Source organism: Schistocerca serialis, chromosome 6 (assembly GCF_023864345.2).
Source record: "Schistocerca serialis cubense isolate TAMUIC-IGC-003099 chromosome 6, iqSchSeri2.2, whole genome shotgun sequence".
Taxonomy (NCBI): Eukaryota; Metazoa; Arthropoda; class Insecta; order Orthoptera; family Acrididae; genus Schistocerca; species Schistocerca serialis.
In genome coordinates this window covers 620,125,236-620,152,878 of record NC_064643.1, presented here as the reverse complement: position 1 = coordinate 620,152,878, position 27,643 = coordinate 620,125,236, and the positions used below count along the sequence as shown (strand labels likewise).

The window sequence follows — 27,643 nt, the reverse complement described above, 5'->3', positions numbered from 1 at the left end:
CTTGAACTTTGCAAGCAGCTTGGAGACAGCACCTTCCTCTACACTGATGGCTGTAAAACCAACTGTGATGTCAGATTGGCAACATACATTTTAGATACTGGCTTCTAGTAAAGTGCCAGATTTTTTTTTTTTTTTTTTTTTTTTTTTTTTTTTTTTTTTTTTTTTTTCAGGGCTCTCCGCCCTCTATCAGGCCACCCAGTACATCTGATGACACACTTCTGTTGTGTATTAAGTTCAGATTTACTTATTGCGCTCCAGAGCTTCTATATGCTATTCACATACCACCCCTTAGTATAATGTATCCAAGAATGTGTCAACTCACTGATGATGGATCAAACATGATGTTTATGTGGGTCCCATGTGACGTTGGAGTGTTGGGAAATGAAGTTTCTGCTGCTGTTGCCAAGGCTACAATCAGACTACCTAGGCATTTTAGTTATTCTGTCTCTACAGATGCCTGTGTTGCTGCTTGTAGGAACATTCTCACTCTGGCATGACCACTAGTCTTTTCTATATGGGGGCAAACTCTGGGAAATTAAACACCTCCCCCTCTCATCGTGAGGAGACATTTTTAGCTAGCTGCGTATTGGGCATCGTTGTTTGTCACCACCACTTAAGTGGAGACCCAGCACCACTGTGCTTACGTAATATGGTCAAGGAAACTGAATTTTCAACTGTTTGAGCAACCTCCTCAAAGGGGAAGTGATAGTTTAGTTTGTGACACCACTGGCATAAAGTGCCATATCTTTTGACCGAGGATCTTTGATTCACTTTATCTATGTGTACTGAGTGCACTCCGTTTGTACAGCCGTGTTGTATTCTCCCTGTTCTGTGCTTAAATAAATGTTCATTCGACAGCTAAAGTGTGTTATTACTGATCTAAGACATGTAATATCCACAATGGTGACCCCAATATCGTTGTCATGTGTTCAGGAATTATTTTGTGCTTTGTTTCATCATTAACGGACTTCATGTGCTGGTCCACACTGTATTTGGAACAATGGCTCTACCAGTGTCCTTCTGTGATAGTGCCTCGAACCCTATTAACTGTGCCTGTGTCTTTACTAGTGTACCTAATGTGCATTTGGTTAAAAGTGAAAAATTATCTGGGCCCGTCCATGCCGGTGGCCACTTAACCGTGACCGTCCTGACATGGCCAGTCAAGTGCAGCTACGCAGAAATGGCTGCTATACACAGAGCATGCCACTTAGTGACATTGTGAATGATAGTCATGTGAAGGACATTGTTTCACCCCTCAGCTAAGCAGTTACCTTCGGTTCGGTCTGATGTGCCGACGAAATTCAAGAACTGTGGTGCCGCTGCTGTAATGCACCATATCTTTGGATCCGAGGATCTTCGATTCACTTTGTCTATGTGTACTGAGTGCACTAAATTTGTTCAGCTATGCTGTAGTTGCCTTGTTCTGTGCTTAAATAAATATTCATTCAACAGCTTAAGTGTGTTATTTCTGATCTAAGACCCATAACATCCACAAGTTTTTAGCTGTCCCTGTACTACAGCTGATTAGGCTCTGCGTATTATTGACTTCAAATTCCTTTGATAATGATTGTTTTAAGTTATGACATGGCTGCTTAGGGCCTTAGTTGTTTTGTGCTTTAAAGCAACAGCAGAACTTACAAATTACACTTCTTGGTCATCGTGAAAATAGCACTACTACATGTAAAGATGTGCTCAGTGAAGTTGCTTGTTCTATTCTCATAAGGAAATTGGACAGAAATGCTGTTTTTCGGAAGACACTAGAACTGCCATAAAGGATGACTAAGAACAAATTCCCCTTCTGGCAATGTAGAATGGTGTGCATTACTTGCATTGGTATTATTAGTAACTCATCTTTGCTTTCTATGTAGTGTTAATGCATTTTGTGGCAAATAAACACCATTGGGCATTTCTGCACATCATCTACATCTACATCTACATCTACATCTATACTCCGCGAGCCACCTTACGGTGTGTGGCGGAGGGTACTTATTGTACCACTATCTGATCCCCCCTTCCCTGTTCCATTCACGAATTGTGCGTGGGAAGAACGACTGCTTGTAAGTCTCCGTATTTGCTCTAATTTCTCGGATCTTTTCGTTGTGATCATTACGCGAGATATATGTGGGCGGTAGTAATATGTTGCCCATCTCTTCCCGGAATGTGCTCTCTCGTAATTTCGATAATAAACCTCTCCGTATTGCGTAACGCCTTTCTTGAAGTGTCCGCCACTGGAGCTTGTTCAGCATCTCCGTAACGCTCTCGCGCTGACTAAATGTCCCCATGACGAATCGCGCTGCTTTTCGCTGGATCATGTCTATCTCTTCTATTAATCCAACCTGGTAAGGGTCCCATACTGATGAGCAATACTCAAGAATCGGACGAACAAGCGTTTTGTAAGCTACTTCTTTCGTCGATGAGTCACATTTTCTTAGAATTCTTCCTATGAATCTCAACCTGGCGCCTGCTTTTCCCACTATTTGTTTTATGTGATCATTCCACTTCAGATCGCTCCGGATAGTAACTCCTAAGTATTTTACGGTCGTTACCGCTTCCAATGATTTACCACCTATGGCATAATCATACTGGAATGGATTTCTGCCCCTATGTATGCGCATTATATTACATTTATCTACGTTTAGGGAAAGCTGCCAGCTGTCGCACCATGCATTAATCCTCTGCAGGTCCTCCTGGAGTACGTACGAGTCTTCTGATGTTGCTACTTTCTTGTAGACAACCGTGTCATCTGCAAATAGCCTCACGGAGCTACCGATGTTGTCAACTAAGTCATTTATGTATATTGTAAACAATAAAGGTCCTATCACGCTTCCCTGCGGTACTCCCGAAATTACCTCTACATCTGCAGATTTTGAACCGTTAAGAATGACATGTTGTGTTCTTTCTTCTAGGAAATCCTGAATCCAATCACAAACCTGGTCCGATATTCCGTAAGCTCGTATTTTTTTCACTAAACGTAAGTGCGGAACCGTATCAAATGCCTTCCTGAAGTCCAGGAATACGGCATCAATCTGCTCGCCAGTGTCTACGGCACTGTGAATTTCTTGGGCAAATAGGGCGAGCTGATCATGTCACCAGTGATTAAGACACAATGTGGTTGGTTGATAGATCATCATGAAACAGCCTGTAGTTGCTTCTTGTGACATAGCTGAATAGGTAGACTAATTGCCTGGTTAATCTTTATTCTGAAGAGCTATGAAAGAGGGAAGTGCATGAAAACAGTTCGGTGACCTAACTTCCCTCACCCTTCTACCCCACATATGCCTCCTCCCCTCCACTCTGTTGCACCCCTGGAACACAGTTTACCCATTAATACAGTTCTACTGAACTTATATGTGGCACATGCATTGAATATTTATTTTAACCCACTTCATTTAAGGGTAATGTTAATTTTTACTGACCTGTGAATGTGGAAACTGTTAAAGCCAAAATAAATATGACCTTTTTTGTAGAAAATGTAATGTAGTTTAATGTACCGAGAAACATTTTTGCTAGAAGCTGTGCTTTGATTTATACAAGAAAAAATATCAGTCTTTAAATCACCCATACTAAGGACATAACCAGGATTTTATCAAGGGGAGGGTGGAGGGGGAGGATCCAATTTGTTTGAGGATCTTAAAAAGACTCAACTTTTTCATTAATTCTGAATTTCCATAGAGGACAATAAATCATTTTATCCAAAAATGATCTTGATGAAAACTAGTGGAGTAGTCTCATTACTTAGGAGTATTGTATTTCAGCAAACCACTAAACAGCTGTTATGCTCCACTCTCCCTTCACCCTCTAAGGTCATTTTACACTCTTCTTCTTTCAGTCTGGATTTGAGCTGAGGAAGCGATGGAGAATGTATGAGCACAAATATTTTGTGACACTGGGTTTATTACTGACAATGGTTTTGGAATAAAGAGAGCACTGTTCAGCTGAGAAGCTACAGTAATTTTTGGTGGCAAAAGTACAAATGATTTGGAATTATTCCTCCTCACACTTCAGAGATTTTGACATTTAAGTATGCGTGTATCAGTTTGTGCAATGTAAAGCTCATTTTACGGATTAAGGAATGTCCTGGCAGAGAAATACATGAGCCTAAATGAGGAGAATTTAGGTTATTATTTATTTATCATGTGGCTTTTAGTGCCAAGATCTGTGAAGAGATGCTTGGCTTGCCTTAAATGCAACTATTTTCATTTAAGTAGAGGGGCTGTATCTTTAAGGGAACTGGAGTGTGTCAGGAAAGAAAGGTGGCCTATGGTAAGGGACCAACCCCAGTATTTGCCTAAATTGAAAATGAAAAGCCACAGAAAATCATTTTTGAGGTTGCCAGTGGATGGAGTCAAACCACCTTGCCTCCTGAATCTAGGGACTGCTAGCTTGGTGGCTGAACACACACAGCTACACAAAGTCAGTGCAGAATTTGAAAACTAGTAGTTACACATTGTTTCAAAATAAAATAAAATGCGTCACTACAAAAGACTGAATTCTGACATTGCTTGTTTTTCTTTTCTTTTTTAATTTTGCATTTTCAGTCATTTGATATGTGGGTGTTTTAAGATTTGTGTTTGGAATTGCTGGCTTCAGTTATTATAGTAGGCCTTATAACAGGAGTGTAAATAGACTTTGGATGAAAGACTGAGGGAGGGATGCTGGGCACAGTGGGTTTGGATGACTTCAAGCAAAATCTTTTAGAAATGAACTTCAGAATGTGCTGTCACCACATACCCCTTCCACTCTCCACAAACCCCTCCCCATTGGTTCATAACTGCTGAAAACAGTGAAACTTCCTAGCAGATTAAAACTGTGTGCCAGATTGACACACGCTCGGGACCTTTGCCTTTTGTGGGCAACTGCTCTACCATCTGAGCTACCCAAGCAAGACTCTCAACCCATCCTCACAGCTTTCTTTCTTCCAGGAGTGCTGCAATGTTTGCAGAATAGCTTCTGTGAAGTTCGGAAGGTAGGAGATGAGGTATTGGCAGAATTGAAGCTGTGAGAGCGGCTTGTGAGTCGTGCTTGGGTAGGTCAGATGGTAGAGCACTTGCTCACCAAAGGCAAAGGTCCCGAGTTGGAGTCTGTCTGGCACACAGTGTTAATCTGCCAGGAAGCTCTTGGGAATTAAACCTCCTCTCAGTGGCTTGGCAGACCTCCACTCAGCCCCCTCGCCATGAGACCATTTTAGCTAGGTTGTGTCTTGGGCACTGTCTTTCTAGCTGTTGCCATTTGTTAAGTGGTGCTCCCCCAACACTTTCTCATTGACCTCAACCTTTGGTGGTTTGTCATTTCCTGATAGAATGCCCTTTCTTAACCACTTATGTTCTCATTTATGTTTGCCATCTGAGTTATCGGCAGTTTAGGTGAATGACACGGGGGCTGTCAAATATGTTTCACTTTTTATCCATTGTAGCAATTTGGTGAAGGGCATTTAAGTTTTAGTTCAGGACCTCCATTGTCCCTATGGTGTATTTTATGGACCTTTCTCAGTCACAATTTTTAGTGATCTTTCATTACATCAATTGGGCTTAATGTATAGTCACTTTTAACTCATTTTTTGTCTTCATGTTCTGTGGTTCTGATATGAGTGTATGACCACAGTCATTTTTTGTGCCCTAAAAGAAAACAACATTTGTAATTGAATTGGAAGGATTCAGGTATGGGTGAGGTTTTCTCTCACCACTGATGTGCCCTGGAAGACTATTTGTCTGCTCTGACCCATGCATTGGCTTGATCCATGTACTTCTACTACTTCTTGAATTCCTTCTCAGCTTTGGCATCAATATTGCTTTCAGTGCCTAAAGTTTACTGCTCCTAGATACTTTCATAATTAAATTAAATTAAATTAAATTAAATTTCTGGTGGACATTACTAACTTCATCCACTTGACTGAAAGACCTGACTTCACTGTCTGGTCCCTAAATTGTATATATATATATATATATGGTTATAATAGAGGGAAACATTCCACGTAGGAAATATATATCTAAAAACAAAGATGATGTGACTTACCAAATGAAAGTGCTGGCAGGTCGACAGACACACAAACAAACATACACACAAAATTCAAGCTTTCGCAACAAACTGTTGTTTATGTCTGCTTGTGTCTGTATATGTGTGGATGGATATGTGTGTGTGTGCGAGTGTATACCCGTCCTTTTTTCCCCCTAAGGTAAGTCTTTCCGCTCCCGGGATTGGAATGACTCCTTACCCTCTCCCTTAAAACCCACATCCTTTCGTCTTTCCCTCTCCTTCCCTCTTTCCTGATGAGGCAACAGTTTGTTGCGAAAGCTTGAATTTTGTGTGTATGTTTGTGTTTGTTTGTGTGTCTGTCGACCTGCCAGCACTTTCATTTGGTAAGTCACATCATCTTTGTTTTTTTTATATATATATATATATATATATATATATATATATATATATATATATATATATATATATATCTCTGGAATTGATGGTACTGTCCTCATCTGCCCATGCCCACAAAACATTTTAGTGAGTAAAGATTGACATCCATCAAAGTCAGCGAGTGTCAAATTGATCACAACAGTGTGTAGTATAATTTGTCACTCAGTATGACCCTACTTAAATTCCTATAATTCATTGATGAAGCCCATTTCTTCTATTGCAATCTGCCACGAGACATAAGTTCTGTGAACAATGGACCATATTAAGAAACTTGCTTGCAGAAACATTCTGACTAGTGATGAAAGTACTAATACCAATCCAGATGTCCATGAAGTTGGACTGTTCTTTCTACTGAATATTTCTGTTTAGACTTCACCATACATGGAAGGCATGGATAATCTTCCTTTACTGTTTCGTCACCAGGATATAACTCAGTATTGCTTACAGAATTGGTTTCAAGGAATTTTATACATAGAAAGCTCTTATCAGTGTGCAGAGATCATGTCTCTTTATGAAGCACTTCTATACTGTGGTGGTCTACTTACACTGTGCCACAGAACAAAAATTTTGTCTGTTCCTTCACAACTTGGTTGAATCCATATACAGCGACACACTCCTTCCCTTTGATGTGTCGGTCTCCAATGTCTGTGTTAAGACATTGCTTTGGGTAACTGCTTGTGGTATCTTGAAAGCTGTTTAATTTAAGGCTGTTGGGTTTCTAGCTGACTTCATCGATGTGGCACAATCTTTGTGAGTGTCAGTGTTAGCATCTTTTGGTGAAAGATCAGACAATGTGGTTGAACTGGCAATAACTTTGAAAAAAAAAAAGTCATTATCCTGATCAGTTTGATGCAGCTACAAATGATTTCCTCTCCTGTGCCAAACTCTTCTTATTGTGGTATAATTTATACACAAATTTCTCAGTTAAATTTTTTTCCTGTATCTGTCTTCACTTAGTTTTTAGCCTGTAACTGCCTCTAGTACCATAGAAGTTACCCCTGATGTCTTAAAACGTGGTTTATTGTCCTGTCCCTGCTTCTTCTCAGTTTTATCACATATTCTTTTCAGTGCTGATTCTTCTGAAAATCGCCTCATTTTTATCCATCTACCAGGTTTTAAACATACAGTGAGTACTACTAGGTCACACTCAATCAGGCTGCGAAGACATAATTAGTCGAATTATGGCTGCATAAAGATGTTATAGTAGTCATTCCTTCCACACTCCATATGCGAATGGAACAAGAGGGAGCTTAATGATACCGTAGGAAGCACCCTCTGCCATGGATTTCAGTAATTTGCAGAGTATGGATGCAGATACAGGTGAGAAGGTGTATTACTGTTGCCACAACACCTGCCCACTACAGGACCCCACGACAGTTCACACGTCATGTGATAAAGAGACTTATGTTAGTGTCAAGTTTCTAGCAAATGAGACAAACTGAAATTGAGGGTAGCAAAACAAGATGAAATGCTTAACTCCATTTTCAAATGTTCCTTTACAAAGAAAAACCCTGGAGAACAGGCCCCATTTAATCCTCATATCACTGAAAAGGTGAATAAAATAAGTATTATTGCCAGAGGTGTTGAGAAACAGCTGAAATTGTTAAAACTGAACAAAGCTGTAGGTCCTAATGGAATCCTCAGCAGATTTTGTACCAGATTTGTGGTTGAGTAAGCCCTCTTCCAACTACAATGTATTGTAGATCCCTTGAACAAAAACCCATTTCCATTTCTTGGAAAAAAAGCACAGGTCACACCCATCTACAAGAAGTGTAGTAGAAGTGATCCATAAAACTACTATCCAGTATTCTTGACACTGACATGTTGTAGAATCTTAGAATATATTCTGAACTCAAACATAATGAGGTATCATGAACAGATTGATCTCCTCAATGCCAACCAGAATGGATTGCAAAAACATGGATCATGTGAAACCCGACTCGCACATTTCTCATGTGATATATTGAAAACTTTGGATCAAGGCAGTCAGGTAGATACAGTATTCCTTGATTTCTGAAAAGCATTTGACAAAGTGCCACACCTACATTTGTTGTGAAAAGCATGATCATATGGTCTATAAAATGAAATTCGTAACTGGATTGGGGACTTTTCAGTAGGGAAACACAGTTTTAATCTGGTAGGAAGTTTCATATCAGCTCACTCTCAACATCAGTTGGAAATTATATCCTACAATCCAATATGTTACCCTCAACAGCAAGCATTCATCAGAGACAAGGATATTGTCGTAGTGCCCCAGGGAAGAGAGATGAGGCTGCTCTTATCTGTGCACATAAGTGATCTGATGGACAGGGTGGACAGCAATCCACAGCTATTGGATGATTATGCTGTTGTGTATGGGAAGGTATCATAACTGACTGTAGTGGAATAAGAGAAGACTTAAACAAAACGTCTAATTGATGGGATGAGTGATAGCTTGCTCTAAATGAAGAAAAATAGAATTTAATGCAGATAAGGAAAAATAATTTAGTGATGTCCAGTGGCAGTAGTTGGCTGCTTGACACAGCCATATTGGTTAAATATCTAGATGTAAAGCTGGAAAGCAATGTGGAATGGAACAAGCTTGTGATGACAATGATGGGGATGAATGGTAGACTTTGATTGTTTAGGAAACTTTTAGGAAAATTTGGTTCAGCTGTAAAAGAGACTGTGTGTAGAATGCTAGTGTGACCCATTTTTCAGTACTGGTAGAGTGATTGGGATACCCTCTGGGTCAGATTAAAGAAAGACATCAAAGCAGTTCAGAGGTGGGTTGCTAGATTTGTTACTAGTAAGGTCACTCAGCATACATATGTTACAGAGATGCTTTGTGAACTCAAATGGGAATCTCAGGAGGGAAGACCACACTTTTTTTGTGACACATTATTCAGAAAATTCAGAGGACTAGGGTTTGCAGCTGACTGTAGGATGATTTTACAGCCACCAACATATGTCATATAATGACTGCAAAGATAAGAGAAATTAGGGCTCGTATGGAGGATTATAGACAGTTGTTATTCCCTTGCTATCTTTGTGAATGGGTCAGGAAAGCAAATGACGAGTAGTGTTAATAGATGCACTCCACCACCGTCATCTTGTGGTTGCTCACAGAGTATTATGTAGGTGTAGATGTAGCTTTATAATTATAGTTTAAAAAGGCATTTTCACAAAAGTGGCCACTCTCTTTCCACCTGGATAACTTCAGACATACGGTAGCTGCATTTAAATATGGATTGTAAACAAAGTATCACACAAATAGCAAATGTTTTAACAGTTTTGACTTGGTTATTTTAACAAGGTTTTCCTTTCAAACAAATACAAAAAACAACTGCCATAAAATATTTTTTGAAGTTTAGATAACATATGAGAAGTTCCTGATAAATACAAAGGCACTGTTACTGATAAATTTAAATTGTCTATTTTGGGTAATTTGAAGATACAATTACTTTATATTGTATATAGTGCCTTTTGTGTGAAATTGTAATTTTGAGTGCTCATACAACTTACTAAATATGAGAGGGTAAACAAATCAGTCATTCCTTGGAGCTGCACAGTATCCTTTTTACCCTTATTCTATCAATTACTCTCACCTAATCTAATGTAACTTTGTTTCAGATGTCATAGACCCAGGGATTCACTATTTTCATGGTCATCAGGATTTGACAACTTTGTTGGATTTGTTAACTGGGCGTTCCTGCTACTTGCTATTGGTGGAATGAGATTGCTTCTGGAGAATCTAATAAAGTAAGTTATCCACTGACTAAGCTGATGGTTTTAGGAAGTGAATTGTTTCATGGAAATTTGAAAAGAGAATACTGGAACATAATTAATGGAAGAAATAAAAGCAACCACTTCACACGGCTGAATTGCTCAGTGATTAATAGACATGTAAACAAAATGGAAAACATGCTAAGCTTTAGGATAATGTCCATTTTCAGAGGTAACTGGTGCGTGCACACTCACACTCTTACAATTTACTAGTCAGGACATAGTTTACTTCTGGGTCTTTCAGTGCTCTGTCAAATTCTTCTCGCAGCATCATATCTTCCATTTCACCTTCATCTACATTCTCTTCTGTTTTTATAATATTGCCTGCAAGTTCAGCTCCCTTGTACACCTCTAGTACTCCTTCCACATTTCAGCTTTCTCTTCTTTGCTTAGCACTGGTTTTCCATCTGAGCTCTTCTCTTTTCTCAGAAATGTCTTCAGTTTTCCTGTAGGTGGTATCTCTTTTTTCCCTTAATGAAATATGCTTCTAAGTCTTTCAAATATGCCTTATAGCCATTCTGCACTTCCTGTCACTAATTTTTTTTAGATTCTTGTATTCCTTTAACCTGCTTCATTTAATGCTTTCATGAAATAAATGCAATATCTCCTGTGTTATCCAAGAATTTCTATCAACCCTTGACTTTTTACCTATCTGATCCTCTGCTGCATTCACTGTTTTTTCTATCTAAGCTATCCATTGTCTTTTACTGTATTCCTTTCCCTTTGAAAATTTCGACAACCTATCTGTCCAGTTAAATTATATTCTCAACAAATTCTGGTTCTTTCAGTCTGTTAACGTCCCATCTCCTTAATTTAATCCCTCACCCCCCCTCCCCTCCCCACATTATCTACATTAAATGTCAAATAAAAAATCTTTTCTAAATTTAGTTTTTCATTTTCTTGTTACATAGCTCTAATACCATCCATAAAATTAATGTAACTATCAAATAAAATTGGTCTGCAATTTTATAGAGAACAATCAGAGAATCACTACAGTTGGAGGTTTAAACTGTCCTCTTGCTATCATCATTACCTTAAATAATTTAAAATTCCAGATTAACCCATTAGCTAAGACAACTGCTGTCTTCACCATTTTTTGAGCATGTACTCATCCATTATGACTCCACTCCACTCCACTCCAGAAGAGTTGAAGGGGAAGGAAGAGGGGCAAAGAAAAGGGGCTGGTGAGGTTTAGGAAATGGGGAGAGCTTGGGAAAGTTGCCTAGAATCCCAGGTCAGTGGAGACTTACCAGATGGGATAAGAATGGAAGATTGATTCTCTTGCTGCCACTTAGTGAGTAGAATTTTTATGTCTCAAATTACATTATTTTTTTTTAAAAATGAGTATTTTAATTAATTTTGATAAGTTTATTGCTATTCTCATTTCTGCTACATCTCATTTAGATTGTTCATTCAATCCAATTGATTCTGTAATTCTTCTTCACTCTAATTTAGGATAGCAGTGTCATCAGTGAATCTTACCATTGACATTTTTTCACCCAGAATTTTAATCACTCCTGCACCTTTCTTTTATTTCCATCATTGCTTTTCCTGTGTATAGATTTAGCAGGAGGGCCCTTTTTAATCCAGGCACTGTGTTCTTGGTCTTAGTCGTACTGTTCCACTTTGGTTCTTCTAAGTATTTTAGATACCCATTATCATCTACAGTTTACATCTACTTTCTTTGGAATACTGAACATATTGCACTATTTTATTATTCCTGAGGGAATATGGTATAGTTGTAGGTAAACAACTAGAATTCTCTCATATACAGATTTATTCACACTTAGCGTCTACACAGATACAAGTCCGGAGGCTAAATGCCGTTAGCGTCCAACATGCTCTCCAAAGCCCCCTCCTCAAAGATAGCACACTTATGCACAGAACAAATATCGATTTTTATGGTGCTCTACGCCACATAGCCCCCCCCCCCCCCCCCCCCCCCCTGCGCAGTACGGAGTACGTCCCCGTGAATGGAGGGGGGGGGGGGGTGAGAAATTAGGAAGGTAACGCACAGTTCTTCTGCGTCAGGTGGAAGCGGTAGACTGGTAGGAGACCGGGGGGTGAAGCCCGGATCGTCGATGGTGAAGTCAGCAAGCGACGCCGGCGGCTGAAGACGACGTCCCGTCCTGGAGTGAAGGTGTAGCACTTCGTCAGCCGGCAGGCGGAGAATCACCTTGCCAGAAGGCCTAACAAAGGCACGCAAATTGCCACACGCAGCACTTCTGCTCAATTTAAAGCGGCGCACCACACGAGATTCTGCACTTCCTCCCTCAATATTGCCACACGCGAGTACCACACACACTGTATCGCCATCTACGACAACAGATAATTTATGTATGTCATCAGGGTGCACATGTGTTGTGAATTCTTGGATGGCACCTGTACGAGCAATGGTAGGGAGGCAGGGAGATGTGGGAAAGCCATGGTAGGGGGAAGCATCTGCTAAGAAGGGGTTGGCAGGTGCACTAGACTGTGCAGGAGACAACCTCAGGCGATCAGCTGACAGACGAGGGAGCGTGACCGAAGGCAACGAGGAGCCAGCGTGGGTTGAACAGCGTGACAAAGAGCTGTCACACGAAGATGGTAACACAATGGTAGAATCAGAGTGGTTGGCAGTTCGACTGCGAGGGCTGTGAGGAGTGAAGCCCCGAGAAGATTGGCCACTCGAATTAGATGAACGCGGAGGAGGAGCAGTGCTCGGCAGAGAAACATGCTGTGGAAAATCAATACCCAAATGTATGGTGTGGGAAGATGGATGGCCGCTCGAAGCAGGAGTGGGAGAAATAGGGGCAGAATCAGGGAGGTTCACCTGAGGCTCAATGAAAGCCAGTTTCACTCGGTTGAGTGAGACCGTGGTTATAGAGTCTTTTTATGAGGAGATCCATGTTGTTCTCAGAGCATTTGACGACCTTGTAAGGACCTGTGTAGGGCGACTGAAGCGGGGCTTTGACTGAGTCATCTCTGAGAAACACGTACTCACAAGAGTCTAGCGTGCGCGGTACGTACACGCGCGGAGGTGTATGAGCAGCCGGAGGTGGCGGCTGAATTTTGCTGCAGTGCAAGCGCACCCGCTCGAGAAGTGAAGGGAGTTCAGAGGCCCATGGAAGTGGCGTTGGAGTGACTAATTCTCCAGGCAAAAACAGGGGTTGGCCATATACAAACTCGGCTACGGACCCCTTGAGGTCTTCCTTGAAAGTCGCACGAAGGCCAAGAAGCACGAAGGGCAGTGCCTCTGTCCATAGTGAGTCATGGCAACGCAGGGCAGACTTCAGGGTGCGATGCCATCGCTCGACAAGCCCATTGCTTTGGGGGTGGTATGCAGAAGTATGAATTTTGACAATACCACACATTTTACATAAGTCAGAGAAAACTGAAGACTCGAATTGTCGCCCCTGGTCAGTGGTGAGGTAAACAGGTGAGCCAAATCTAGAGATCCACGAATCTAAGAATGCTCGACTTACTGTCTCAGAGGTAATGTTCAGAATAGGCACAGCCTCAGCCCACCGAGTCATCCTGTCAATAGCTGTAAACAAGTAACGGAAACCCTCGGAGGGGGGGCAAAGGGCCTATGAGGTTGACATGAACATGGTGAAACCGGCCTGGAGGTTGGGCAAAACAGCCAAGGGGTGGAGAAGTGTGCCTGGAAACTTTGCTCTGTTGACACACCATGCATGCCCTTGCCCAAGACTGACAGTCACGGCGCATGTTTCTCCAGACAAACCATTCAGCTACCAGACAGGTGGAGGCTTTGACACTGGGGTGTGCTAATGTGTGTAGTTTGTCAAAGACCTGGCGTTGAAGGGGCTTAGGAATGAATGGCTGCAACGTACCAATCGATTCATCACACAACACTAAGTCAGATATGCCAGGGAAAGTAGAGCGTACCGGTTGGAGAGAGGAACTGTGGTCTGAAATTAACTGCATGGTATCGGGGTCTGCCGATTGCAACCGAGGTAGGTCCGTTAAGTCAATTAAGGTTGTGACAGCACCAACATGCGAGAGAAAATCAGCGACCACATTGTCCGCTCCTCGGATGTAGCGAATGTCATTTGTAAATTGCAAGATGTAATCAATGTGACGAAAGCATCGTGGGGGCGGATAAGCCGCAGGATTTTTTATGGCAGGAACCAACGGCTTGTGATCAGTGAGCACATATAAATCTCGTCCCTCAACATCAGTTCTGAAGTGTCTTATGGCCTCGTAAACTGCAAGTAGTTCTCTGTCGAATGCTGAGTATTTCTTCTGCGCGTTGTTTAGCTTTTTTGAGAAAAACTGCAGGGGGGTCGTAACATCGTTGTATGTTTGACTCAGTACTGCGCCGATAGCATTGTCACTAGCGTCAGTAGTGATAAACATTGTGGCGTCCGCCCGTGGGTGAGCAATAGTGACAGCGGAGGCCAACAGCTGTTTGAGTTCATTAAATGCCTTGTCCATGTCTGGTGTCCATGGTACCTGGTGGGTGCCAGAAGTTTGTGGGCCAGCGAGAGCATCTGTGAGAGGAGCCTGCACCGCAGAAGCGGCTGGCAAATGTTTCCGGTAATAATTAACTGTTCCGATGAACCTGCGTAATTCCCTGTAGGTCTGAGGGTGTAGCATCTCGAGAACAGGCTTGATCTTGTCCTGTGGTGGTGTCAGACCGTCCGATGACAACATAACTTAGGAATGTGACGGATGACTGGTGCAATTGAGTCTTTTTATCGTTCAGTTCAATACCAGCGGCTGCTAAAATATCTGTCACGACTTGAACACGCTTCTCACTCTGTTCTAAAGTAGAAGCAAAAACCAATATGTCGTCCATATATACAAAACAAAAGTCTAGATGGGATAAAGTTTGATTGATGAAACGCTGCCACGTTTGGGGTGCATTTTTCAACCCAAACGGCATAAATTTGTATTGGAACAGCACGAAGGGAGTGGTTACGGCAGTCTTTCCAATGTCCTCCGGAGCCATAGGAATCTGATGAAATGCATGCTTACAGTCCAAAATAGAGAAGTACTTTGCACCTGCGAGTGCATGATTGAAGTCTGCGATGTGTGGGACCGGATATTTATCAATGTTGGTGCGGGCATTTAAACGCCTATAGTCTCCGACCATACGCCAAGTACCGTCTTTCTTTTGGTCGAACAAGATAGGACTAGCCCAGCAACCGGAAGAAGGTTCAATTATTCCCTTTTGTAACAGATCGTCCAATTGTTCTTTAGCAATTTTCATAAATTCCAGCTTGAGGCGGCGTGGACGTTGCGATATGGGCGGCCCATTGGTTAGACGTAACCGATGAACTGTGCCGTTAGTGACTACTGCAATACATGGCGCAGCATGATAGTCAGATGTCCGTGAAGTGGAGCAGGCAGTGGCGGACGGACCAAGCTGTGGCGCTGAGGGCACGGAAGTACAGGTGTGCCACCCGCTCGTAGGCTGCGTAAAGGCCGCACACGTGTTAACATGGGCGAGGTTGGTACACTGGTTCTTGGTAGCGGGCCATGCCGCTACGAGCACTGTAGGCACGAGTGGGCGTGGCCGGACAGCAGATGGCCGTAGTTCATTGCCACAAGCTTGGCAAGTTAATTTTCCATTCGGAACGCAAGGAGCATGAGCACTTGGGCATACCCTATCATTACAAAAGGGGGTGCTGACACAGTTTACAGAGTTCACAACATTGTCGTTAACGTGCGTGGGCACGGGAACACCAGATTGGCATGGACTGATCTTGTCTGTAGCCGACGAGTCGTCTGCTTGTAGTGCCGCGAGGCGTTGTTGTGTGGAGGCCAACTCGTGGTGTATGTTGCGGAGATGCAGCAGCATTTCCATACGTTCCATCCGCAACTTAGAAGACTTGGCACACTCCACTAGCCACTTGTTTGTCCAAGATTGCAGCTCCAAGGATAGGTTTACACACTTCTTAGCACAGCACACATGTTTGGTGTTAGGCGAACTGTCACTCGGTGAAGCGAAAGGAATATGTTTGTTAAGAGAGGGGTAAAACACAGTATTTTGCACAAAATCTAGTGACAACTGATAGTGCTTGAGGAAATCAATTCCGAGAATAGGTTCTTCAATTGTTGACACTAGAAATGTCCACTCTAGCTTGCACGCGGGCGAAAGTTTCACTGTATACAAAGTGGAATCCGAACACTGTAGGGCAGACAAGTTCACTGCACGAAGTACTGTTTTGTGTGGTTGCACTTTATTGGTTGCTAGGGGAACCGGCAGCAAAGAGACGTCTGCGCCAGTGTCTACCAGAAAACATACACCTGATCATAAATTGCAAACATAGACTCGACCACACTTACTGTTATTGTCCGAAACGGAGTGCAACGTGGGATGGTGACCGTTGTTTACATCGCAGGAGGTGGCACCATAGCCTACCTGCGGTTGGAGTTTGGGTAAGAACACGGTGAATGGCATTTGTGAGCTTGCTCCCCGAATCTCGCGTGGAAGAAACAGTAAGGTTGGGTGGGCCTGTGCCCTTGTGGGTAGTTGCTAGGTGACGGAGTATGTGCCCCAGAGTCTTCCACAGAGGCCGATGCACTGTCATTGCGAGGAGTTGGGGGTGCAGGCTGGGCGGCTAGTTTAAAAAACTTATTATCAGCAGCACCACACAAGGGCGTGGCGTCAGAAAGCGTCTTAATGCAGTCACGTCCAGAATGCAGTGCACGGAGCTCACGTTGCCTGGCGGAGTATGCTCTGTTGGCGGCGCGTAAACGTTCATTTACTGGCCTATCTTCATACGCAGAGATTGCAGTCTGTATAGGCAAAGGCAGCTTTTCAGTCCAGATTTCTGCGAGCGTGTCATCAGGCATAACTTGCTCATCGACGAGAAGATTGATGCACCACCACAGCTGGGACGGAGACCTGTCGCCGAGACGCTCTTCGTAGACGAGCTGTCACACATTTTCTCTCCTGGTTTTAGAGACGCGCTCCAGTATCATTTGTTTCGCCACAGCATACTTCCCTGCTAGGGGGGGTGCTTTGACAAGATCATAAATTAAATCGACGCGGTCGTGAAGATGGTTCATGAGGCAGGCGAAGCGTGCGTTGTCGTCCAAAGCAGACATTGAATGTTTGCTCAACCAGGTTAAACCAGAACTCCAGGTGAGCGGGTTTGAAGTCTGGTAATTTCGGCAGATTCGGCACTGCAGTCACTGCGGAGGTGCGCCTATTACTTCGGACGGAAGTAGGGCATGTGGAAGATTGCGAGTCCGGATTATTAGTGTCCCGTAATGCGGGAATCGCGAAATTCACTTGACGCCGGGGGGCGGCTGAGAAGCGACGGACGCTCGAACGGTGTGAGGATCGTAGTCAAAATGTGCATTCTCATTGATGTGGTAGCTCGGAGAGAAGCCACAAGTGCTTAAGTACGCCGGTGAATGTCCGTTATGCACACAGTATTCACTCGACCGTGAGTGGTGGGGCTGGTTGTAGATGTCGGAGTAATTACTATCCAGCACAGAATTGTTGACCTGATTAGAAGCAACACAAGGATCCCACACACGTCCACTAGGATGCACACTCGGTGTGATATTTGCTGTTTGGCGAGCATTGAACACCTGTTGACTAGCCGGTGTGGAAGGACACACATGTGGCGGGAACAGATTCGAGTTTGAATTTACTACTGTATTTTCCAAAGTAGCAAAACCTCACTCGACGCCACAAACTGTATTGAATTGTGTGTTCGACACAGGAGTAGAAATGTTCCGACCAACACTCTGTGGAGAACACGTGGGAAGGTCCAGGCTAACAAAGCCAGAGTCCACGACCGTCGGAGGTTGGAAGAAACTGGCGGCACTCGATGAATTCCACTGCATGTTCTGGCTGAAGGATTCTGAAGATTCTTGCGGCATGTCCACTATGACGGCAGGAGTGCTGGAGAGATGTTGCTGGAATCCGGGCGGCGGTGAATGCTGGAAGGCCATTGTCTGGAGCTGAACAAAGGCCCTCGCGATCGCGGAGAAACCCGACGCGATAGGCGCGTAAATAACCTTCAGGCGGTAACTCGGACGCGTATTACACAAAAACGGGGTCACCAGTGAGGGAATATGGTATAGTTGTAGGTAAACAACTAGAATTCTCTCATATACAGATTTATTCACACTTACCGTCTACACAGATACAAGTCCGGAGGCTAACTGCCGTTAGCGTCCAACATGCTCTCCAAAGCCCCCTCCTCAAAGATAGCACACTTACGCACAGAACAAATATCGATTTTTATGGCACTCTACACCACATTCTAAATAAATTTTTTTACATTAAAAAATCTTTTGAAAGTGTGTTGATTTTTCTTAAATCTTGCTTCCAGTATGAACTGCAGAGTCAGAACTGCCTCTTGTGTGCTTTTACTTTTCTTAGAGCCAAACTAGTTTGGTTGGCATTTCCCCCATTCATTTTAGAAATTCAAAAGGAATATTATCTATCACATCTGCTTCATTTGATCCGAAGTCTTCCTAATCTGTGTTGAATTCTGACTTCAATACTTGTGACCCTGTGTCTTGCATATCAACTCCCATTTCTTCTTTCATCACATCATCATTCCTCATCCTTGTAAAGACCCTCAATGTAATTTTTCCAGATATCTGCTTTCTCTTCTAGTGGAATTCCCACTCCATACTTAATATTGTCCCCCATGCTTTTGATTTCACTGAATGTGTTCACTTTTCTCATGCTAACACCTTCATATGACCATTTTTTTTATTTCTTCACGTTTCCCTTCCTTGCACTTCATATTTACTCCATTTTAGTTTTATTTATATTGCTGTATCCTTGTCTTTCCCTGAATATTTGTGTTTCCTTCTTTCATTAATCAGTTTAAGTATTACCAAAAGTTTCTTAGCAGGTGCTTGCCTAGTTCCTATGTTTGTCCAGATTTTGTGATTGGCCTTTTTTAGATATGTCCATTCCTCTTCCACTGAACTGTATTGGTCATTATTGCAGTATCTATAGCCTTAGAGAACTCCAAATGCCTATCATTATCTCTTGGTATTTCAGCACACCACTTCTTTCCACATTGGTTCTTGCAGACAGTTCTCTCATACTCCAGCCTCTCTTCATCACTATTAAATTGTAATTTGAGTATGTATCTGCCGCTGGGTATGCCCCACAGTTCAACATTTGAATTCAGACTCCATCCAACCTTGATGTAATCCTGTTGGAATTATACCATGTTGCTGGCTATTTTCCAACTATACCATCTCCTTTCTGATTTATGAATGGTGTATTTGCTATTACTAGCTTAAATGTATTGCAGAATTCAATTACTCTTCTCTTCTTTCATTCTTACTACAGTCTAAATTCTCTTGTAACTCTTTTTACTAGTTCTTACCCTACTACTGCATTACAGTCATTTGTGAGTATTAAATTTTCATCTTCCTTCACATACTGAATTGCCTGTTCAATAACATTATATACTTTATCTAAATCTTCATTTTCTGCTTGTGACATTGGCTTGTATACTGTTGTTTGTGTTGGTTTTATGTTGATTCTGGTAACTATGAACTAAATTATCAGAAGAAAAGATCTACATTTTATGCACCCTTTACTTCCATATGATTGCTGGAACTTCACTTTAAAGGTAATGTGCATTACATTTTTTTAATATTTTGCTCACTTTCATTAAGCATCAGAATAATTGATTGTATTATATGGAACATAAACAACATGTATGAAAAGTTTCTTGTTCTTCTCTTTCTCTCTTCAGATATGGAATACGCGTTGACCCGAGACAGTGGATAATATTCCTTAGCGGACAACAAGAGGGGACAGCAGACCATCCATCTGTTGTGCTCTTGATGTGTAAGTTGTTATAATTATAATAATCTTTCATGAATAATTTCATGATTCCTGGTAAAAAGAAAAAAAAAAAAACACTTGGTGACCAAAGAAACAAATCAGTTAGGAAGCAATATTAATGAATAGTAGAGGAAAGCAAATATTGATGTCAGTCTTGAGCATTGTGAAATTTTAGTAAGAAGGCCCACATACAGCTTCATCTACTATCTGTCCACCTTGATAACTAAGTGGTCAGTGTGGCAGATTGCCTTGCAATGGGACAGAGTTGGATTCCCGGCTGGGTCGGGAATTTTCTATGCATGGAGACTGGGTGTTGTGTTGTCATTATATATTGTATCATACTCAACAACACAAAAGTCGCCTCAGTGGTGTCAACTAAAAAGTCTTGTACCAGGAGACCCGTCTACATGATGGGAGGCCCTATCCAGATGACATTTCATTCTATGTACTAACTTTCCTCATTCTGTTTCCATTTTGTACTTAGAGCTCAAATTTCGAAGTTTAATAGTAAACAATGTGCATGGTGTGCTGAAAAAGTGAACTGCCACATTCAAGAAGAAAAATTATAGCATATATGTGGTGGTGGTGGTGGTGGTGGTGGTGGTGGTGGTGGTGGTGGTGGTGGTGGTGTCATATCTTCATTGCCAGAAATTCTGTGTGTACAAAGATGAAGTAAAGCACTCGCCAATCTCTTTACTGACAATGGAAATATTCCATAGATGAGCCTACGATTTTTAGGGTACAGATGTCTGTATCACTTAGTATATTCTCATTTATTAAGGCATTATGGTTACTGACAACAATCTCATATATGGCCAGAAGTTCTCTGTCATAGGTGCTCCAGTTTTTGTGAAGTTGATAGGTTGTTTCAGAAAAATGAGTGGTTGCGTGTGTCACTACTTTGTTATTCCAGCATTGCACTGATTGCCATCTGACTAGTGTCGACCACTAGTGTCAAAGGTGCAGCAGGCTCAGGGTGCGTCAGTAGTGCGGCATCTTCAATGCTCTGTTTGACCACATGAAATGCCACAAAAATACTATCAGTCCATGTTATAGGTGGGTTACCCTTGTTCTTTGGGCCGGTGAGCACTGCAGTTAATGGTTTCTGTAACTCTACAGTGTGTGGCACAGGATGGCGATAAAAAATTTAATGTACCAAGGAGTCCATGCAATTCCTCAGTTGTATTTGGGCATGAAACCTATAAGATGCCTTTCACTTATAAGGCAGTGGTAGTGGTCCTGCTGCTGTTATCTTATGCCCCAATAAATCCAGTTGGGGCTGGCCAAAGACAAATTTGACAGAGTTCAGGACAATTCCATAGTGTTCCAACTGCTGAAACACTTCTGTTAATTGCTGCCGACTTTGCTTTGCCAATGACAAAAAACTAAAATAACATCCAGGTTAAACAGTAGCAAAAGTTGTGCATTTTAGCAATGAGTCAATGAAGCATTGCCAGGTTTGAGCAGCATTTCAAAGTCCAAATGTAATAAATCTGCTCTCTAATAGGCCAAACGGAATGATTATTGCTGTCTTCGGAATGTATCAGTCGGCTACAGAGATCTGTGAGTATGCTTTTGCACAGTCCAGGGTGCTAAAAATAAGTGCACCACTCAACATATAGTTATCTTCCAGTAACAATGGTACTGGGTATCTGTCTTGTATTGTTCAGGCATTCAGGGCTCTGTAGTTACCACAAGGCCACCATGCACCATCCTTTTTTTGGGACCAAATGTAGTGACAAGGACCAGCAGCTGTTGGAAGGCCACATTACACCTTCATGAATAATACTGTCAAATTCTGCTTTCACAATTTTAAGATGATCTGAAGCCAAATATTGTGGCCTGTGAGACATGAGGGACCATCAGTTGTCTCCATGTAGTGGACAGTGTCATGCCTTACTAGCTTAGGAGCTCCACGTGGTTGTATCAGAGCTGGAAATCCCTTCAGCAGCTCCACTTACTCACCGTCCACTATCTGTATTACTTTGGCAGTATCAACAGCTGAATTTTATCAAAATCCTGACACTTTTAAGCCTGTGGTGGTGTTGTCATGTAGACGTGAGTATTTCATGTCCAGCAGTAGATTATAATGAGTGAGGTAGTCTGTTCTGATTGTAGGTTAGGGTCGTCATGAATCCAGGTCTAGTCACAAACACAGAGCATTGTACATTGTCATGACAGAGTTGTATTCTGTATTCAGGGAGAATAATGTGGGTGGTTGCTTTCTGTGCAACATAGTCCATAGTTAAATGGACAAATTGAATCTAGAGCCTATTAAATATTTCTGACCACTGATATCTAACAAACACTCAGACACTGACTGGAAATCAGTGGAGGCACCTATTCTGAACGCCATTGCCTTTTGGGTAACTGTAGGAGGTTATGCATGTGTGCACCTGCTCACCAAATTTCTGGTGATACCACCAGATATCTTGCTGCTCAGGTTTGGTTGTTGAAAAAGTCATCAGTGACCTGCTGTGCAAGTGTTGGCAGTATCGATTCAGGCTTCTGTCATTGCTCAGATTGTCGAGCTACGTTCACTGAACTGCTTCATCAATAAATCTAGCTTGGCTGCCAAAGCATCGTAATCTACACTTGAAACACTTCGCATCACACTAGCGCACTGTGCAGTGATTTCGGTGACATTAGCCAGTATCATAGCATCTTGGATCTTTTCTGCCAACTCCACTATTACATCCAAAGGTATGTCAGACTGCGATGCTATAATTTCCTTAATGGGCTGTGACAAATGACTGCTCCATATTGTATATAATATGATGTCCAGAATGGTTCCCATGTCTAATTGAAAGAGTAATGTATGAAAGGTTAGCTGACTTTCTGAATAAAAATAAAATACTGACTAATGCTCAAAATGGGTTTAGAAAGAACAGATCCACAGAAATGGCAGTCTTCCAATTCATGAAAATGGTCCTAAATGCCTTGGACAAGAACGAAGCTATGGGATATTTCTAGATTTATCTAAAATGTTAGATCTAATCAGCCATGACTTACTGCTTGCGAAATTAGAATTTTATGGGGTCTGGGGACTTGCCTTCAAAGGGCTAAAGTCTTGTCTATCTGACAGACAACAGAAAGTACAAATATGTCATTAAGGTAAAGAGTAACTTTTAGACTTCAAAAACCTAGCTATGGAGTGCCCCAGGGTTCTGTGTTATGCCCTCTGTTGTTCTTGGTGTACATAAACGATTTGCCAAAGCATCTGACAGTTTCAGAAATGGTGATGTTTGCTGACAACACTAGCATTTTTATAAAAGGATACACTGAGGATAATCTACAGCAGAGTGTCTCTAGAACAGTAAATGGACAGGAAAATGGTTTAGTGATAATGCTTTGATCATAAATAAGGATAAAACAGTATTGATGAATTTCAGTAGTATTGAAAGTAAAGCTAGAAGAAGAGTAAAAGCTGAGTTAGGAAACTGTTATTGCACAAGCTCCAAACACAAAATTCCTAGGTATATGGGTGGATGAGCACTTGAGATGGGAAAAGCGTCTAGAAGTTTTGAGTAAAGAACTAGGCAAATGATGCTATGTGCTAAGAAAGCTTTGGGAATGTTGCAACACTGTGTCATTGCTGTGTGCCTATTATGCTTATATGAACAGTTTGCTTAGATATGGTGTGATCTTTTGGGGAAATACAGGTAAGGTAAAACAAGCTTTCAAATGTCAAAAAAAGGTTTATTAGAATAATGAAAGAGGTTCCCTGTAGTGTATCATGCAGGAAAATATTTAAAGAATTTAAAATGACTACTCCTAGCTTATACATCTATGAATGTGTCTGCTTTCTTAAAACACACCAGGAATTATCGACATTAAATAATTGGTTCATAACCATTAAACATGGAACAGAGATAATTTTTCACACACACACACATCCACAAAGGAGCACTTTACCGAAAAAGTGTAAACTACCAACCCAAAATACTTTTTTAGTGCATTATCTTTTACAGTAAAGAAAATTAAAGAATTTCATAAATTCAAGGTAGATCTTAAACAATTTTTACTAACACATAGTTTTTATAACATTGAAGTATATCTGAATATGGAAAAGTATTATTTATGTATACTGATATGAAATATTTATATTTATTATCCAAGTTTTTGTAACAAATTAAATATAAGAAATTATATTGTAGTGGACTACATCCATACAATGTATATTGTTAACAGATGAATTGAATACTTTGCTTCTTAGGTGCCACAAATATTGTAAATGCCTTATTTCCAATATCTTCCCAAGTGAGGACTTTACAGATTCACTCTTCCTGCAATGCTGAAACTCACCAAATCAATTCTGCTTTAAGCCAGTAATAGAAATTAGCCTCTGGTCATGCGGTAATTATATCTTGCACTTCCGTAGTGCATTGGTGATCTACTTGCCTTACTGCCAGTGCAAACTTGGTAGCATCTGCCGAAATTCCAGACTATAAAAAATGGTCTCCACCAGTGGAAGCCACAAAGCTGGATCTGTGTGTCTAAATCATGACACGGTGGGGTTTGCATCAGTCATTCTGCAAATCTCTTCTGTGAGCACTCGTTCTGCATAATGTTGCCGCAGTATCAATGTGTTACAGTCCAAATAGTCCACATGGCAAGCAGTGTGCTGTCTTTACCTCTGCTTGAAGATGACATCTTTTACCTGCCCAGTCTTTCTCTAGCTTTCTTGGATGATGTATTTAGTGCCAACTATAAAAAGCTCTTACTAGACTTCAACCTAGCTCAAGGTGGAGTATGCCCATGCAATGGGTGTAACTCATTTCCTTACACTTTCTTCATTCTGACATTTGCAGATACTGCCCAACATACTGGTTACTGATCAAAGTGGTGTCCAGTCACTCATGGACAAGACAGGAACTAAAATTGAGGGTAGCAAAGCAAAAGCAGGAAAGTTTTATTCCATTTTCAAATGTCCTTTCACACAGGAAAACCAAGAAGTACTGCCCCAGTTTTTCTTTGCGCTGCTGAAAAGAAGAATGAAACAGATATTAGTTTCAGTGGCATTCAAAAAAAGTGGAAATTTGCAACTGAATCAGCCACTCTGCTAACTATAATTTGCGATAGATCCCCTAGACAAAAACTGTGCCCATTAGTTAGAAGAAAGCACAGGTCACACCTCTCTAAAAGAATAGAGGAATGATTTACTTGCAAAACTGCCATCCAGCATCCTCAACAACCAGTTGCTGTAGAAACTTGGAACATATGCTTACCTCAAATGTAATGGAATATCTTGAACAGAATGACCCCCTCCATGCCAACAAGCATGGATTCCAAAAACAGGGATCATGTGAATCCCAACTTGCACTTTCCTCACACATGACACACTGAAATCCATGGATCAAGACAGTCGAGCAGTTGCGGTATTCATTGATTTCCAAAAAAACATTTGACTTGATATCACATTAATACTAATTATCAAAAGAATCATAATATAAGGTTATCAAGTAAAATTTGTGACTGGACCGAGGATTTTTTTTTCATAGGGAGGATGCAGTGTGTCATCTTGGACGGAGAACTATTGAGAGATCTAACAGTAACTTTGGATGTACCCCAGGGAACTCTATTGGCACTCTTGCTATCCATGTAGCGTACTAATAACCTTGCAAAAATATTAATAGCAACAGCAGACTTCTCACAGAAGATGCTGTTATTTATAATGAAGTACTGTTTGATTGAAGATATGAAAGTATTCAGTCAAATCTTCATAAGATTTATAAATGGTACAAAGATTGGCAACTGCTTGAAATGTTTAGAAATGTAAAATTGTGCATTTCACAAAATGAAAATGGAAAAAGCATTCTACAATTATAATAGCAGTAATTCCCAGTTGGAATAATGAAAATTGTATAAATACCTGGGTGTAGAGATTTGTAGGGATATGAAATGATCATGTAGGATTAGCCATAGGGAAAGCAGGTGGCAAACTGTGGTTCATTTTGGCAGAATACTATGAAAATGCAATCAGTCTTTAAAGGAGACTGCACACAGAATAGTCATACAACCCATCCTAGAACAACACTCAAATGTGAGAGACCTACGCCAAGTAGGATTAACAGGGGATATTGAATGGAAACAAATCAGGGCAACATGAATGGTCACAGGTTTGTTCAACCTGTGTGCATGTGTGTGTGCCACAAATATACTGGAAGATGCTTAAAGATAGGTGCAAACTATCCTGTGAAGACTTGCTTTTAGAACCAACTTTAGGTGATGATTCTAAAAATATATTAAGATTTCCCTACATATTGCTCTCATAGGGAATGTAAAGTCAAGACTTGAGTATTTACAGCGCACACACACACACACACACACACACACACACACACACACACACACACACACACACACTTAAACAGTAATTCTTCCTGTGATTCATATGTAAATGGAATTGGGGGGGGGGGGGGGGGTAGGGAAGCTTTAATAGGTGGTACAGTGGGATGTACCCCTCTGCCATGCACTTCAGTGGCTTGCTTAACTATCATAAATCAAAACTGAAAGAAATACTTACTGTAAAATTTCCATTGTCAACACATCGGAAGCTTAAGATGATTCAACGTAGACTAAATAAAGTTTTCAAACTTAATTTTCTAAACAGGCTAGTAAGACATACTTCAAATTAAGATTTTTATTTTTAGAGATTTTAATTTCCTATTTTACATTTGTTGATCACTTACTAAAAACATTCCAACTGAGTAAATAAATCTTCTTCCAACTCCACCTTATTTTTCAGTTAATTTGTTATGCATATGTAATAGCAAAAAGTAAATGTTCACCCTAGTGACTAGTAAGATAATTATGTTAAGCTTCCTATTTTAATAAAAATTTCCCAATATTAAATTTAAGAGTTACACTTAATTAAGTGATGCTTTGTTGATGTAATTAGTCATTTATGTTTCTTCTGTTTAGATTCTGTTGTACCTGTTGTTGTCTGCCTTTTGGTAGAGAAGTCACTTTCTGTTGTAAGTATATTCTGCAATTTTGATTGCATTTTTAGTGTAACTTTGCAGCAAAAATATTTATAAATATAACAGTAGATGGGCTTCTAGTTACTATGGGTTAAGAAAAGAACAAATGGAGCCGGGCTAGCACACACATTTAAAAGAAATGCAAGTTTTGCTGTGATCATGTGTGTGTGTGCTGAATCTCAAGAGATTGACTATATGAAAATAAATATTGCTGGCTGCCGGGCAATATCAGTAAATAAGTATCATGAAGGATAAGCCACAAAAATATGCAGACAGTACTAATAAAGTTAATAAATGCTTTGTTCATCTTTCCTTTTATTTCTTCAGAGAAATTTGCAAGCTATTATTTCATTTTGAGCTTCCCTCGTTAGTCTATAAATTACAAATAGCACTTTGCCATTTGTAATCTGGAATTAAGATAGGTTATCAGTGAATTACAGATGTTGAATCCTTTCTCATAACTTTAATTTCTCCAGGTCTAGAGTTCGGAATGGCTTAAACATATCATAATCAGTTTTATATCTCATACTTCCTTATTTTGTTTGAATTTCATAATCTCGGATTAGCTCAAAGTCAACAAAACTAATTTTTGTTTCCTTTGCATATCTTTTCCTCTTATGGTGCAAAAGTGGAAGAGTCACAAAGCTATGGATCTTAAGAAGTGGTTATAATTTTGTTCATTACCTCTGATTAAGCATAT

At 41.0% G+C, this 27,643-nt stretch overlaps 1 protein-coding gene across 1 annotated transcript in view; it reads left to right on the top strand.

Moving 5' to 3' along the window:
• Positions 1–27,643, top strand: part of LOC126484397 (diacylglycerol O-acyltransferase 1) — a 127,533-nt gene that overhangs the window by 48,658 nt on the left and 51,232 nt on the right. The window contains exons 2-4 of the mRNA XM_050107896.1: positions 10,021–10,149; positions 19,869–19,963; positions 26,885–26,937. Coding sequence (XP_049963853.1) covers positions 10,021–10,149; positions 19,869–19,963; positions 26,885–26,937 — 277 coding nt within the window. The remainder of the gene's footprint in view (positions 1–10,020; positions 10,150–19,868; positions 19,964–26,884; positions 26,938–27,643) is intronic.